Source organism: Xyrauchen texanus, chromosome 38, assembly GCF_025860055.1.
Source record: "Xyrauchen texanus isolate HMW12.3.18 chromosome 38, RBS_HiC_50CHRs, whole genome shotgun sequence".
In the NCBI taxonomy this organism is placed as follows: domain Eukaryota; kingdom Metazoa; phylum Chordata; class Actinopteri; order Cypriniformes; family Catostomidae; genus Xyrauchen; species Xyrauchen texanus.
The window spans coordinates 34,217,033-34,231,619 of NC_068313.1; the positions used below are offsets into that span (position 1 = coordinate 34,217,033).

The following is a 14,587-nucleotide window of genomic DNA, read 5'->3' on the forward strand; positions in this document are numbered from 1 at the left end:
TACCATGTCTAAAAAAAAAACATATGTTGTATTACTATATATATTATAGTGCGTTTTGTTAGTACCCCACAACCTGCTCAACCCCCTTGTGCTGGTTTCAAGGCATTAATGAATTTTTGTTGATTTTACTCATCTGCCCAGCAATACTGACAATTTCATGCACATTTTATTAGATGGCCAATGTTATTTTCTATCACATATTTTTTTTAAACATTGCCAACCTCTCAGTGGGCAGCTCAGTTCAACCAAAAGCAACATTAAGCAGCTTTCCAGAGATCTGCATGAATTTTGAGATAAATAACACATCACTCTGTCATACAGTCATCAATGCAGAGAGCCCATTTGTTAAAACATCTGTTTATGAGCATGCTAATAGCACACAAAGTGCTTGATTTGGATTTTAATGTATGTTTTAAAAAGCTCCCTTTGACAGCAGATATCAGACATACAGTAGGTGATGTAGCGTAGCAAATGAAACTATTGCAATACAGAAACGGTTTGACAGAAAGATCATCTCAGAGGAATATTTACTCTTCGGAGAGGCATCTCCATTTCAGTAGTTTTACAGTTGCAAGTTGTAAACCGGTAAGAACACCGATAAATGTGATTACATGTGATTAAACAAAATACAAAGCAAATTACAGCCTACAATTGTATGCACTGAACGTGTTCCCATGCTTTTCCCTTATTCCTTCTATTGTTGTTTTATATAGTCTTGTTAGACTTAAAGGAATGTTCTGGGTTCAATTCAAGTTAAGCTCAATCAACAGAATGTGTGTCATAATATTGATTACCACGAAAAATGATTTCGACTCGTCCCTCCTTTTCTTTAAAAAAGTGAATGGCTATATTTTTGGAGGGCTTAAATGCAGAAATGTGAAGCTTATAATTTTATAAAAGCACTTACAATAATTCTGTTGTTTAAATCATCGTTTTTGCGGGATTACAGGATTTACGGCTGTAACAAGGTTCGTTCTTAATGTGGAAATGAGGAAGCGGGAGCCGGGTGAACAATCCACATAAGACATTTAATAAACACTTTTCAGTGTATAAAAAAACGGGGTTATACAAACGGGGGGATAAAAACATAAAACATAAATCATAAAGACACATTCGCACAGACAGGCATCTCTCTCTCTCTCTCTCTCTCTCTCTCTCTCTCTCTCTCTCTCTCTCTCTCTCTCTCTCTGGTGTCCCCAGCTCCTCATCTCTCTCTCCCGCTGATTGGGGCAAATCCATGCCAGGTGTGCACCCTCACCGCCTGGCCACGCCCTCCTCGTCACAATGGCGTTACCTTGTCATGGCAACAAAGTTATATAAAATTGGCTATAACTTTACACAGAAAAGATTATTGAGCAATGTTTCCACACTGAAATCATCTTACCACATATTGTTTTCGTCTTGAAGCTGTACTTTTGAAACATTGAGCATTTAAAGACTTATGAATTGCCCCATTTAAAAAAAAGGAGGGGCAAGTTTAAATAAATGTATATGGTAATCAACCACAAATTATGCCACGAATGCTGTCGGTTGATCTTAACCTTTATTGAGCCCAGAATATTCTTTAAAATTATAATTTTGAATCACATACATGTGAATACTGTCCACACTTTTGAATCAGCTCAAATGGTGTTTCTCAACTGGTTTTGGTTCATGGTTGATTGGATATCAACACTGTACCAAAATTGTTCCTCGTTCAAAAGAAGCATCAAACAAAGCTTTCTCCTCCCTTTTAAACGTTTATTCTGATATCCTATTAATGCACAATTACATAGTTGCATTTATTATTTGCATATACAGCATTGTTTTTATTTGCAACCCTATCAGAACAGGCCTGCTATCCATTTTTATGTCACGATCCACCAGTTGAGAAGCACTCTCTAGAATCTGTAGCATGCACTCTTAAAATAAATGTATTACTTTTAATTGATTATGTGTTTAGATTGGAGTGTGGAACTCAAACAATGGCCTTAACTTGACCGACAGCAACAAAGAGAAAAACACCAATGTGACCGACTCCATGGCCAACCGGACGCTAATTGTTACGACAATCCTGGTAGGAATCTGCCAACGAACAGAGCTCGAACATCAACAAGCGTTTGATCCTTGCCACATAATCCACAGGCTGGAATTAATCAAGCATTTTTGTCTCTGCAGGAAAACCCATATGTGATGTACAAGAAGTCGGATAAGCCGCTGTATGGGAATGATCGGTTTGAAGGATACTGTCTGGACCTACTGAAGGAGTTGTCCAACATCTTGGGCTTTTCCTATGAGGTCAAACTGGTGTCTGATGGGAAATACGGAGCTCAGAATGACAAAGGAGAGTGGAATGGCATGGTCCGAGAGCTGAAAGATCATGTAAATCAATGACACTTTATTTGACTTTTGTTAGAAAATGATCATTTTTGTTAGCCATGTCTTCTTGTTTTTGCTTAATCTGCTTATTTGAGTAATTAACAACCCAAAGATATACAAATCCTACTGGTCTTGGCTGGTTTAAATTGGTCTCCCTGCTTCACCGGCTAAAACTAGCCAACAGACCAACCTTGCCAAGCTGGTAAACCAGCAAAGAGCAGCAAACCAACTTAGGATGGTTTATAAGGTTTTTACTTAAGGGAATTGGATTTTTGTGGCTTTCAGTCCATACTTGTTAGCTTTGAGGTATCCAAATAAAAACTAAATCATGGTTCAAGATAGTGAAGTGTATTTAAGAATATTAACTATTTACAAAAGGGACAAACTTTTTGATTAGTTTCAAATCCTGTTTCAATTGCTTGTCAAGTCATTTAATGGGGTCTTTAGGTGTGAAGCGAGTTCTCAATTTCGTTTGATTTATTATCAAACTAATAAATCAAATGTCTGCTCTGTTTTAGGTGGCAGATTTGGCCGTGGCGCCCCTCACTATCACTTACGTGAGAGAGAAAGTAATCGATTTCTCAAAGCCATTCATGACTCTGGGAATCTCGATTCTCTACCACAAACCCAATGGCACCAACCCAGGCGTGTTCTCCTTTCTCAACCCTCTCTCTCCAGACATCTGGATGTACGTGCTCCTCGCCTGCCTCGGAGTCAGCTGTGTCCTTTTTGTCATTGCCAGGTAAAATCCATTTAATCTCAGTCAACTGAGTACTTATATTGATTTATAGACAATTTGAAGTAATCTGTTGGGGTTTGCAGTATGGTTCCTATCTGGGCCGCCATGCATGGTCAGAAGAGTAAATCAAATATAAAATAAAAATAAACAAATTTGTGAGTGCAACATGGTACAATTGTTCATTTGCATAATATAATTAAATGGACACTTGATAGAACTTCAAATAGACTTTAAAGATTTAAATAATGCTTGAACAATCTTCTATTTCATGGTGGCGCAGTTACTCACCTCAATCCGGGGGGTGGAGGACAAGTATCAGTTGCCTCTGCTTCTGAGAGTCAATCCACGCATCTTATCACGTGGCTTGTTGTGCATGACACCGCGGAGACTTACAGCATGTGGAGGCTCATTGTACTCTCCACGATCCACGCACAACTTACCACGTGCCGCATTGAGAGCGAAAAGCACTAATCGTGACCATGAGGAGGTTACCCCATGTGACTCTACCCTTCCTAGCATCCGGGCCAATTTGGTTGCTTAGGAGAACTGGCTGGAGTCACTCATCACACCCTGGATTCGAACTTGTGACTCCAGGGGTGGTAGTCAAGAGTGTGAATTGCATTTGTAATGTGTTTTTTAATAATTTATTAAACGCAGACAAAAACATAAAATTAACGTCATGTCATTGACCCATACATAAATGCTATGATTGATAAAAAATATATCTAACAAAATACATTAGTGTTTTATTTAGTCTGATAGATTAGCATTAGCCTAACTGTAGGGGCACAACTACCCTTTTTTGAGGATGTATGTGATATCTACATTGGCACCCCCCTTAATATGGCTCCCCTATGTGATGTATACATTGCATATATGGTTTTTACACCTGTGCCTATCCTTTCGCTAATGTTGTCAAATTTGCGTTGTGCAAGACGAACCTCAAAAAAATTGCTCACTGAAAATGGCCGATATAAATTGGAATAAAATCGGCCAAACTTGAAGTCTTTACTAATTGCACACTGCTTTAGATTAAGTTCAGTTTCTTTCTCCACACATTACTCTTCAAACTGGAATGCTGTAAATTAGCTCTAAAATATCTCTGCATTTCCTGCACAGCGGTGATAGCACAAATCCACAGACTTTGCTAGTTTGCTATCTACTTCATGCTTTTAAGAGTGATAACACTATTTTGGAGGATGATCAAATAATCTTTTTACTTCAGACTCTATTATTGAATGTTGCTGTTGTTGTTTAGCATGCTAACCTTGTCGTTTGGCTAAGCTAGCCTGACTAAGCTAACTGTTGAAGATGGAGAGAAGTTGAAAAGGTTTCTGTAGAAGGTGTTGTTAAAATGTACTCTATCGATATTGAGAGTTCAGTGTTTGGATTTTAAATTCATGGGTTTGTTTACTTAGTAATTTAAGATTTTTACAGTAGAAATGATGGCCATTTGATTTAGCTTTTTTTACTCTTGAATATATGTAGTTAACTTGACATATATATTATAGGTAGAATTACTGAAATAGATTTTAAATATGTGCCAGCCGGAGGAGGATTTTGCTTTGCTCGCTGGAGGTATTAAAGCACTTTGTAAAGCTGCTTTGAAACAAAATTGTGACTTGATAAAGATGTTATTGTGTTTGCACGGCCTCTCTGCAGGTTTACACCATATGAATGGTACAACCCTCATCCCTGCAACCCTGATTCTGATGTTGTAGAGAACAACTTCACATTAATCAACAGTGTTTGGTTTGGGGTCGGAGCCCTTATGCAGCAAGGTATGAGTTACAACACCTACTTAGCTAAAAAGTGTGTGAGAATCTGCTGATGTTTCACCATGATGCAGTTTGAATCTACACTGGTGGCCAAAAGTTTAAAATAATGTTTTGGAAGGAAATTGGTACTTTAATTCATCAAAGTGGCATTCAGCTGATCACAAAGTATAGTCAGGACATTACTGATGTATAAAACTGCACCATCACTATTTGAAAAAAGTAATTTTTGATCAAGTCTAGACAGCAGCATCTCTCCAACACCTTATCCTTGAGTAATCATGTTAAAGTGCCAATTCAGTACTAGAAAATCTCTTGCCATTATATCAAACACAGTTGAAAGTTATTTGGTTTGTTAAATGAAGCTTAACATTGTCTTTGTGTTTGTTTTTGAGTTGCACAGTATACAACAGACTGGCGTATCTTAAGGTCAATATTAGGTCAAAAATTGCAAAAAAGAAACTACTTTCTCTGGAAACTCGTCAGTCAATCAGTGTTTTGAGGAATGAAGGCGATACAATGCTTGAAATTGCCAAAAAAACTGAAGATTTCATACAAAGTTGTCATCAACAGTCTTCAAAGAGAAAGGACAACTGTCTCTAACAAGGACAGAAAGAGATGTGGAAGACCAGATGTACAATTAAACAAGAGGATCAGTACATCAGAGTCTCTAGTTTGAGAAATAGACGCCTCACATGTCCTCCGCTGACAGCTTCATTGAATTCTACCCGCTCAACACCAGTTTCATGTACAACAGTAAAGAGGAGACTCAGGAGGACTTATGGGAAGCATTGCAAAGAAAAAGACACATTTGAAACAGAAAAACAAAAAGAAAAGGTTTGAGTGGGCAAAGAAACACAGACATTGGACAACAGATAATTGGAAAAGAGTGTTATGGATCTTAACCCCATTGAGCTTTTGTGGGATCAGCTAGACTGTAAGGTGCGTGAGAAGTGCCCAACAAGACAGACACATCTATTGCAAATGCTTCAGGAAGTGTGGGGTGAAAGGTCACCTTAGTATCTGGACAAACTGACATCTAGAATGTCAAGAATCTGCAAAGCTGTCATTACTGCACATGGAGGATTTTTTGATGAGAACTCTTCATAAACGAAAACGTTTTTTGCCAATTGTAATAGTAATTTATCACGTTATTAATGTCCTGACTATACATTGTGATCAGTTGAATGCCACTTTGGTGAATAAAAGTACCAATTTCTTTCCATAAGAGTAAAATCTGTACATTATTCCAAACTTTTGGCCGCCGGTGTAATTAATAGTCCTGAAAGACACAAATCAAGCGTCTTCAGCTGTTTGTGCAAGAAGAGGTCTTATTATGAATGAATTCATAATAATGCTTATTAATTATGACCAATTAAGAGTAGTTCTTTACTGGCCCCTTATGTTCCCTTGGTGAACAATGTTGGTAGGAGGGTGAACAGATATGTTTGACTTCCATCCACTAAGATGCGAGTATTCATTTTAAACTTCCCAGATGATTGTGAAAATGGTTATTGACTTATTTTGGGTAATCAGCAGCTGTTACAATGGAAAATGGTCTGCATTTATATAGCACCTTTTTAACTTTACACTGTGACACATTCACCCATTCATACACACATTCATACACCAATGGCGGCAGAGCTGCCATGCAAGGCACTAGCCTGCCTTTGGGAGCAACTTGGGGTTCAGTGTCTTGCCCAAGGACACTTTGGCATGTGGAGTCTTGTGGGCCAGGATTCGAACCACCAATCCTGCGATTAGTGGCTGACCCGCTCTACCAACTTATTTAGTTTTTATACATCCTTCATGCATTGCACAAACACGATAACTATAATAAAACAACCCACAAGTTAAAATTTTGAACATTTTTATTTGGTAATTGTCTTTACTACTTGAATATTACAGGATCAGAGTTGATGCCCAAGGCTTTGTCCACCAGGATCGTTGGAGGTATCTGGTGGTTCTTCACCCTCATCATCATCTCGTCCTACACAGCTAACCTGGCCGCCTTCCTCACTGTGGAGCGAATGGACTCCCCTATAGACTCAGCCGATGATCTGGCCAAACAGACTAAAATAGAGTATGGCGCCGTAAGGGACGGATCCACCATGACTTTCTTTAAGGTTTGACGACACAACATTGCACCTTTTCCATGCTATGTTTCTAAATGTTTGGACTACTTTCTATATATTCTTGTATTTTACCATCAGATATACAGAATTCAAGCAAACCACAAGCTCCTTTTTCTAATTTTTATATTGTATATCACATTTGAAGACAGTAAAGCAGACATCTTCGCCTAAATCATTACTCAACTACAGTAGTAAAAAGTTGCTAGTACCAAGCAATCAAACCAAGTGTGAAAACCTTTTTACCAGGAATGTCCCTTGATTGTTCTCGGTCTTTCCAGGAAGTATAAGCAAAAATAATGATTGTGCCAAATCGTTTTCATTGAAAGAATGGTTATATTTCAAAACGATGTCTCTGGAGACACAATCCTTGTGTCTCGAAGTCATTGTTTCAGTTGTGCCTGTTTAAGAACACTTTAATAATTGATTGTTGGAATCTCTTTTGTTTCATTGTCCCATGTCAGTCTGGTTGTTTTGTGCTAAGACTAAGTGTTTGAATCTACAGATTATTTGGCTTTTAACTGAGAGGTGCGTAGTTTGAGGGTTGAACGGAGAACAGCAGTTATACCTACAGATAGTAAGACCTGCGATTAAACACAAACAGCTTGGCAAGAAAGATTACAGGATTGAGATCTCTGCTAGTGGGAACTCCACATGTACAGAACAAATTAAAGCACCTTACAGAGAGAGACTGAATGAGAGAGAATTTTGAGGACATCTGTCACATCACTGATTTAGAAAAGCATATAAGAATTTGATGCCAGCTATAAGCACAGGAAGTCCACTTTGAGCTTATTTACAGCAGTAATGTTTGAAAAACCCTCAAATTTCAACTACCGACGGCGAGTACAACCAACAGACCCCTCCCCGACCCAGACACCAATCCCACCACCAATCCACCCGGCCCCCCTCCTCGCCGCTGGCAAAACCCAACCCCCCTACCAGCGGTTAAGCCTCTGTGCTCCGCTGTGTCTTCCTCTACAGAGGATGCTGGGGTACCACGACAGGCACCTCCAAACCAAGCTAAACTGGTCTGGTTGTAAACTGACTGATCATTGTTTGGTTTCCCTTTTTTGGACTGTAATCTGTGCCTGCAACTGTTTTGTGCACCAGTTAGCTCCCCAGCCAGAGACACCACATCTAACCTAGATAGCACTCCGACACAGTCCCGTTAAATGAGAGAAGGGGCTGCCAGCAGACGTGGGAAAGGGAGGGGCCAGGCAAACTAAAAACTGAACCGGTGATGCCCATGCCGACAAGACGTGCCAATCACACCCACCATTATTGTATATTGTAATGCACACCAATTAGTGTCTAATCGTATTAATAAAGCCTTTTGTAGACTTCATCAAATACTGATTTCTGATTCCAGAAATCAAAGATCTCTACCTATGAGAAGATGTGGGCATTCATGAGCAGTAGGAAGAACACAGCGCTGGTAAAGAACAACAGAGAAGGTATTCAGCGTGTGTTGACCACAGACTACGCCTTACTGATGGAGTCAACCAGCATTGAATACATCAGTCAGAGAAACTGTAACCTCACACAGATCGGTGGACTCATCGACTCGAAGGGTTACGGAGTCGGCACCCCCATCGGTACGTTGAAAACAGATATGTCCAAAAATGTGTAATACAGAAATTACATTCTTCAGCTTTAATACAAGTGAAATGCAAGATATCATATCATATCACATAGTCTTTTAAAAATGGTCAATTAGTTGCTCTCCAAAGACTTACACTGCACTATTGAAATGATTCAAATGTGGCATTTGTTGGAGGATTTGTTTAATATTATTTGTTAAATTATAACCACTGAAAATATTCCAAACTTAATTCCAAATCCTGGCAACCATTATCATTTCTGCTCAGTTCATCTCTGCAATGTTCTCTCTCAGGTTCTCCATATCGAGACAAGATCACCATCGCCATCCTGCAGTTACAGGAGGAAGGGAAGCTGCACATGATGAAGGAGAAATGGTGGAGAGGGAACGGCTGTCCGGAGGAGGACAGTAAAGAGGCCAGCGCTCTCGGTGTGGAGAACATCGGAGGAATCTTCATCGTACTGGCGGCCGGACTCGTCCTCTCCGTGTTTGTGGCCATCGGGGAGTTTATCTATAAGTCCAGGAAGAATCTGGACATTGAGGAGGTGAGCGTGGGACATTGTGAATGGCATAACAAGTACTGACAGAGGAAGAACGGATGTAGGACATTACAGAACTTCTTTTGCCCGTGAGGTGGTTATTATAAACGGATGACTTGAGAGTTTTTGCTTTTTACTTTTGCTCATCGATCCACCAAAACTCAGGCAAATGCTGACTGAACATTAGTTTTGGTGTGGCTGTGCTTTATGTGAGGGACAATGTTGGACATTGAGCAGAAATGTCAAAACTTTGTCAAGATTGCTTTTTTACATTTTACATTTTTATTGTGATTTCTGATGCAAACGAGGAGTTGAAAGGTACCTGTATGTATGTTTGTTTGTTTTCTTGTCAGTGAAATATATAATATATTTCTGTAAGTTCTATAAGAAAGAAAGGATGTTTGAAACCATGTTGGGTGAGTTGTAGTACAACTGTTACTATATAGTAAAGTAGTTCACATCCATGTAGTTTGTATTAAGATTTAAAAGACTTGAAATTTTTTTACAGACATCTTTCTTCCTATTGGAAAAGTTCAGATTCGATAAAAGTTAAGCTCAATCGACGGCATTTGTGGCTTAATGTTGATGACCACAAAACATTATTTCGATATGCCCCTCCTTTTCTTTAAAAAGAAAAAGATAAGCAAAAATATGTGTTCCAGTGAGGCACTTACAATGGAAGTGAATGGGGGGCCAATTTGTTAACATTAAAAATGTAAAGTTTCAAAAGTATAGCCACAATATGCACGTAAACATGATTTTAGCATGATAACATCGCTCAGCTTTTCTGTGTAAAATTATATCCAATGCTACAACTTCGTTGCCATGACGACATACCTCTGTGAACCCTGTAATCCCAGTAAATTACGATTTTAACAACTTAATAGCTCAAATAATACACAAGTTGTAACTGAAGAAATAATGAAAGTGCTTTTAGAAAATTATAGGCTTCACATTTCTGTCTTTAAACCCTGCAAAAATTGGCCCCATTCACTTCCATTGTAAGTGCCTCACGGTAAACTTGATTTTTGCTTTATTTTTAAAGAAAAGGAGAGACGAGTCTAATGACTTTTTATGGTAATCAACATTATGTCTCAAATGCTCTCAATTGAGCTTATCTTGTATCAAATGCAGAATATTTCTTTAATTTATGATAAGATGTGTCTGAGGGTTTTCTTAAAGGTGCAGTGTGTCATTTTTTTACAATGTTAATGTTTTAAAACATTTTATTTTATCTAAAGACTTAAGACTGTTTGTAACGTTTGTCTTAAAGCAGTGTGTTACATGAACCCTCCTTTTATTTCAATATTCATTAAGTAGCGAGAACAAACAAATGTTATAATGCAGTTTAAAGTGCAGTGCAGCATAGTCTCATGACAGCTCGTAATGATCTGTACAAGATGACCGAATCAGAATTACAAGTTGATTTAATACAAGCATCAAATTTAGCAAGCCTCCTACCAACATTTTAAGAAAGGAAAGTGTGTGAACAAATTTGATGACTCGTTTCAGATTTATTCATGCAATGCAAACAATTGATATATGTCAATAACCTGTAACACGGTTCCCTCATCTTGTTCCAAACACCAAAGTTTTCTTTCTTCTGTGGTATACTAAGGTTATTTTCCTATTAAAATCATGGTTGGGTTTAGGCTATAGTTTAGGGGTTAAGGCTTAGGCATACATAGTTTTTCTTCGTTCTGGATCGGATTGTGCCTAGTCGACAGCCTTCAAAGTATACACTTTTGACCCCGAGCGAATACCAACGCGCTCTACGCTTGCCCGCTACGACTGCTTTGTGAGACTCTTTTAGTACAGTCAAAAACAGGCACATGCACCGGCAATGCGCACAGACGAGTATTGGACGACACATGGACAGTCCACGCAGACCATGTGCTGATGACGAAATTTGCATCAGGCATACTGTGCACAGAGCGATCAGCAAAGTCAAACTTTGGCATTTAGACTAATGAACATCTTTACATGGTTCATTTGCTCATGCATTCTTCTCTCCATCTGGTACTACTATTATGACTTGTCATGAGATGGGGTTGCGCAGTTACCTTCAGCATGACCCGTCCAAACCAGGCATAATGCGACAAGAAGTGGTTGTGCCTGGTTATGACAGTGTTATGGCTTTGTTTTGCTGCAAAATGTCCAAATCTGAGAGCATTTTAAATGCAATCACCCACTGGTGCAAGATTTTGTCTTTGTTTTGCATTGGGATAACTTTTACTGTTTGACACTTCTGAAATGCAGAAACGCATATTTGTCACGTTAAAATAATATCTTTGTGACAAACATGTGAGAACAGTATATGCGCATTTCCTTTTTTATGACTTATTTGCCTATGTATGGTCTAATCAGGGCTTTAATCTGTTTGCAGACGAAGTTTCTTTCACAAACGGACATTCAGTTTTTCAGACTCGCAGCTACAGCAGTGGCTCATCTCACCTGTGAAACTAACATGGACTGTGAATCCAAATATTTTGTTATTGATCCACATTGGTGATGGACTTCTGCATAGAAGCTGTGACCAAATAACTGATTTCTATCAATAAATTCAAGTGATTGAAACTACAGAAATGTTAAAGCATTACTTCATACACCGCTATGTGACCACTGGACTGAAGTCGACATGTCAAGCACCTCCACTCAGGTTTGATAAAGTGCTCCTCCTTGAAACCTCTGACATCTGAAACGCATGTGCTCTTGTTTTGTCAGTTTTCCAGTTCTCACAATTTACATATAACTATGAGTGCTGGCTTCAAGGCTCAGCCCATCAAAAGCGTCTACAAATGCATAAGAGACCTGTGGAATGATTACATGCAAATCAGTCTTGGCAAGCTACATTGGAAGAACAAACTCAGAAGGAAAGGAGGATGTAGAATGCACCTTTTGTGAGCTTTGACATGAGATGCGAGCTTCCTTTTGCACAATTGCCTGTCCCAGCACATTTGGTGCCAGCGAGAGAACTACTAGCATTATAACACAACAGTTACAGCATTATAATCATCACACCGGTAATGTTTTGCAGGACTAGTGATACTTTGAAATAATAAAGTCTGTTAACACTTGTTTGCTCCATGTGTTTTTTTTTTTTTACTTTATAAAAAATGATGCACGACGCAAGCTTACAATGGGAAGCTCTTGAGGGAAAACATTACGATAAATGTTCTTTGTCTACCACCATTGTGCTGCTGTGACTTCTTGGACTTCAAATGGGTTCTTGCATTCTCGATATTCGGCCTGATCAAGAAAATATCTCTGTAATTTTATGCATTTTCGGTACTTCGTTCTTGAGTGTTGGAATTGAACTTTGTCATCGAAGAGTCCACGAGAACGTAAAAATGCACACGAATCCTTATTTTTTCTCTCACTGTTTCCTGCCCTTTTTAAATTGTTAATTTTACATATTTGACAGACAGCGATCCCTAAGCAAAAGTGTTTATCACCCACCCTAAAATGTCACATTTCACCTTAAATGTGCACCCAGTATCTATTTGTTCATGTCTTCTTGTACTTACAGTGACACCTAGTGGTGTGGATGCAGCTTCATTAAAAATCAATAGTTTTCAGTTACAGACGCCATTGTAGAAATTCACTCTTCACAATCAGCCATGATTAATTCAATCCAAGAGTGAAAGTGTCCAATAGCAAGACTAAGATTAACAAGATTATGCGAATATTGTTCAGCTGGTCATGTGATTTTAAAATGGCAGCCCCCATGAGGTGCCTCTGCCCTATGTAGAATAAAACAGCATATCTTATGTGAGTGCTCATGATTATATATATATATATATTGTATATGTCCCAGTCTTGTCATTCCGTCAGTCTGGGTTTTGGTCTTACAGGACCATGGCATCATCGTCCCATGTCTGTCTTGTGTTTCATTGTTTGTCTTTGTGTGAGCGTGCGGTTTCGGTGTATTCCCTGCCGTGCGCTCTTTGGTCCATCTTGTTTCATGCCGTGAGCTATGTTGTCTGGATCCTGACTTCCTGTCTGGTTCTGTGGCGGGATCCGGACACTCCATGTCTGTCTGTTATTGGCGTGGGTGCATCGCGCTTGTTTCATCTTGGCAGCATGCACTCGCGTCAGTAATTTTTCTGTCTCGTGAACACGGGTGCGCCTCGAGTCACACTTTCGTCACATTGCGCGTCCGTGTCGCGAGCTGTCTTCATGTTGCAATGAGGTTCGGTCACTTCTGTCTAAGGTGTCGGGGGTGTGTGTGTGTGTGTGTGGCCGAACTCTCGCACAAGTGTCCTGTCTTGTTTTTGCATTTTTTTTTTTTTTGGCAAATGCTTTCGTTTTTGTCCATTGTGCTGTTTTGTAAATTTTTTGTCTTGGGCACAATTTTGTTTTTTAGAGGCGGAACCATCTCTGTACAACCGCGACACACAGGAGACTTAACACGTGCGCACACCAAGGTCGCCGCACCTCTCCGTCCCAGGTGTCTCTGTTTTTGTATCCACGCGCTTGCCCCTATTGGTCGGTTGCTTGGGGCCTCAGAAATCATAAAACAGCCTCTGAATTTGATATCATAATTATTTGCAATTGTTTATGACCACAGAGCAACAGTAAAAGCTTGTATTGTTCAAAAGGAATAGTTACTTGATTCTTATTTTCAGAATGGCTGAGAGGTTGGGCGGCATTAGGCTTCAAAGGGTTTTTTATTAATCTGCAGTTGTGATGATAGTCTGAGGGATGTGTATTTTGATGAACTCTGGGATTGGTCTTAAAACTGCTTTCATTTTTGTTCACTGGAATGTAATCCTCTAACCCTGCCTCCTTAATCAAAACTCTGAGTTTTTAATCTAAGAAGGATTACAGGAGAATGACCTTGTGCTGTAGTACAGCTGTTTCCTCCTGAAATCAGATCTTTGCATCATAATGTTTGTGTTGGGTAAAATAATCAGACTCTCTTTTGTGTCTTTTTGCATGTGCATATTAGAGTGTATAACTTTTGTTAGGCTACTTATTTGAAAGAATTGTGTGAATGGTATGAAATATTTTGAACTCAAAGCAATGCATGTCCTGTATTTCATTAATTGGTAAGTAACCTTTTAATTGGCAGAACAATGCAAAGCCCTTATTTACCTCGAAATAAACCCCGATGTGAAGCGTTACATTATCCCTTAAATATTTAGAGGCTATATCCCACTGTTCAAACAATACTTTGGTTCCATTAGTTAACATAAATTACATTGAACAATACTTTTACAGCATTCATAAAATCCTCAAATCATTAATGATAATTTCAACATATACATTTGTAAAAACAAAATGTTAAAATAATTACACTAGTCTCTGGAATACTATATTCTGATTGGTCAATGGCGCCATCTAGTGGTGTGATATTTCTGAGTAATAACCGTACATCTGGGGATTATGACACATCAACCAAATTGCGAGTCATCTTTTCTACTTCTCTGATCACTGTG

General features: G+C 38.9%; 1 protein-coding gene across 1 annotated transcript in view; it reads left to right on the forward strand.

The window, feature by feature from the left end:
* The window catches only part of grik1b (glutamate receptor, ionotropic, kainate 1b), a 43,924-nt gene extending 31,331 nt beyond the window's left edge, over positions 1-12,593 (forward strand). The window contains exons 9-15 of the mRNA XM_052110521.1: positions 1,943-2,056; positions 2,158-2,361; positions 2,877-3,100; positions 4,760-4,878; positions 6,781-6,998; positions 8,377-8,602; positions 8,902-12,593. Coding sequence (XP_051966481.1) covers positions 1,943-2,056; positions 2,158-2,361; positions 2,877-3,100; positions 4,760-4,878; positions 6,781-6,998; positions 8,377-8,602; positions 8,902-9,191 — 1,395 coding nt within the window. The 3' untranslated portion in view covers positions 9,192-12,593. The remainder of the gene's footprint in view (positions 1-1,942; positions 2,057-2,157; positions 2,362-2,876; positions 3,101-4,759; positions 4,879-6,780; positions 6,999-8,376; positions 8,603-8,901) is intronic.
* Positions 12,594-14,587: the final 1,994 nt, after the last annotated feature.